Here is a 2500-nt window from a genome sequence, read left to right as displayed (position 1 = left end):
CCAGGCTGCACCACACTACAGGAGAATGGCCTGCTGTGGCCCTAAAGGGTTAAAAAGAAGACACAAGCAAAAAAAGACACAAGCATGTAACAGGTAAATCCAAACAAGTACACATCTGTCGATGCAAACACTAGATTAAAAGATATTAGATTGGACATTTGTCAGTTACAAACATATCATCATCATCATCATCATCATAGTCATCATCATCGTCGTCGTTATCACCGTCTGTTATCACCGTCTGTTATCAGCACTGTCATCACCATCACCAGCATTACTGCCACATCACCATCCTTAGTCATTACGATCATATTGTTACATCATAACATCATCACCAGCAGCACTACAGTTAATCTTCAAAGAGTTATTATCGTTAGTTACTGCAGAGTCTTCCTTTGCACCATCACCACCACCAAAATCACCATCCCATCAATAACATTACCATAACAACCATTGTCTCACTCAGATACACACACACACACACACACACACACACACACACACACACACAGACACACACACACACACACACACACACACACACACACACACACACACACACACACACACACACACACACACACACACACACACACACACACACACACAAACACAGGGAAAAAAAGACAGTGGAGGGAAAAAGACATTGGAGCAAAAAACACTGATTAGTTGGATGAGAGGGAATGCTGGATTAGGGAAGTGTGTGTGTGTGTGTGTGTGTGTGTGTGTGTGTGTGTGTGTGTGTGTGTGTGTGTGTGTGTGTGTGTGTGTGTGTGTGTGTGTGTGTGTGTGTGTGTGTGTGTGTGTGTGTGTGTGTGTGTGTGTGTGTGTGTGTGTGTGTGTGTGTGTGAGTAAGTGTCTTTATGTGTGTATGTGTATTTGTGTATGTGTATGTGTGGGCCTTCATGTGTGTATATGCAGACACTGACAGACACGTACCCATTTATCCAAATCCACTGCCTGGGGTGGCAGAAAGGGGGGAAAAAAGACACAAAATAACGAGTCACCACAACAGAACAGTAAACAAATACACAAACAAACACATAAACAAACAAAAAGAAGAAGAATGCGAAATCAGATGAGTACAGCAAATCCCATCTGAGACTAAAAAGATGTAGCTCTGCACAATTGTCACTCATCTACATGACAATCGTCATCTCTCCAAAATGATGGGAGACAGATACTCCTCTTTCTTGGCCTTGTGAATGCAAATCATAAAGAGCTCTGCTCTGGATGTGTTGGATAGCATGGAGACACACAAACAGCTGTTCTCTCTCTCTCTCTCTCTCTCTCTCTCTCTCTCTCTCTCTCTCTCTCTCTCTCTCTCTCTCTCTCTCTCTCTCTCTCTCTCCCCCCCTCCTCTCTCTCTCTCTCTCTCTCTCCCCTACCTCTCCGTCTGCAGAGGTGTTGGACAGCATCTCCTGTAGAGCTCGTACAGATAGAGACTGCTCCAGGATGAAGCAGCAGATGGCCAGATCTGGAGGAACATTCTGGACATAGAAACATTGGAGAAGTGATGCTACTTGCACTCAAACCTTTTTTTGTGCCGTCAACCCAGGGGTGCGTTTCTCACAACCATATTTGTTAGACAGTTAGCAACTTCTGTAGTTTCCATGGGGAATTGCATTGCGAACAACAAAGTAGCTAATGTAGTTAGCAACTATGGTTTCTATAAATGCAACCCAGGAAGGTAGACAATTGAAATCAAACTAATACATATTAGGAGCACTCAAACACTTTTTTGGTAACACTTTTTACTTGACGTGTTCCTGCGTAACACATTCATATCAGCTAGTATAAAGTCTGCACGAAGCATTCATGATTGTTTCATGAGTCATGACCTATTCATACCACACCTTTCATGAACCTAGCGGACGGAAGGACAGCAACTTCACAAAATAAAAGTTAAACAAAGCAGCATTGCGGCATTGCTCTGAACTCTCAATGATTACTGAGAGGGAGTTTGATGATGTAGCACATGCCAGTGAACAATGTGTGTCCACCAGCCTATAAACCTGTCAAACTGCGCCTAGACCAAAAACCCTTCCTAACACTAACCTGTCAGGGAATAATGTGTGTCCACCAACCTACAACAAAGCCTTCCTTTACCATGTCACTTCTGCATGCCACACGCCACTAAATCATCTAATTACAACTGGATTTACTTCAGTGCCAGGTAAAGAACATTCGAATGGAAAATATTTCCTTGACCATATTCTGTCCCTGGTACTGGAGTACATCATACACCTACACTGGTTGCAATCAGTACAGGTTCAGAACAAAAATAAAGTTCATAAGGGTTGGAGCAGGCGTCACCCAACAGTTTTTTTCTTCCTTTTAAGGGTGCTGACCAAAATATTTCATCCGCCCCCGCTCAAACGCAGTTTACCATACAGTCAGCTGTTACGCGTGCGCCGCATCTGTGACAATGATGACGCGTTTGACAGGCAGGCAGGTGAAATGTGCCAGAGATTTTTGGATAGGGGTTACGATGCCAACT

The 2500-nt window shown here is 43.6% G+C and overlaps 1 protein-coding gene across 1 annotated transcript in view; it reads right to left on the bottom strand.

The window, feature by feature from the left end:
• Positions 1–2500, bottom strand: part of LOC134452946 (ryanodine receptor 1-like) — a 181776-nt gene that overhangs the window by 163672 nt on the left and 15604 nt on the right. The window contains exons 3-4 of the mRNA XM_063203634.1: positions 1389–1490; positions 940–960 (exon numbers count right to left, since the gene is read on the bottom strand). Of these exons, the coding sequence (XP_063059704.1) occupies positions 940–960; positions 1389–1490 (123 nt within the window). The remainder of the gene's footprint in view (positions 1–939; positions 961–1388; positions 1491–2500) is intronic.

Source organism: Engraulis encrasicolus, chromosome 7, assembly GCF_034702125.1.
Source record: "Engraulis encrasicolus isolate BLACKSEA-1 chromosome 7, IST_EnEncr_1.0, whole genome shotgun sequence".
NCBI classification, from domain to species: domain Eukaryota; kingdom Metazoa; phylum Chordata; class Actinopteri; order Clupeiformes; family Engraulidae; genus Engraulis; species Engraulis encrasicolus.
This window is presented reverse-complemented; position numbering and strand designations above follow the sequence as displayed.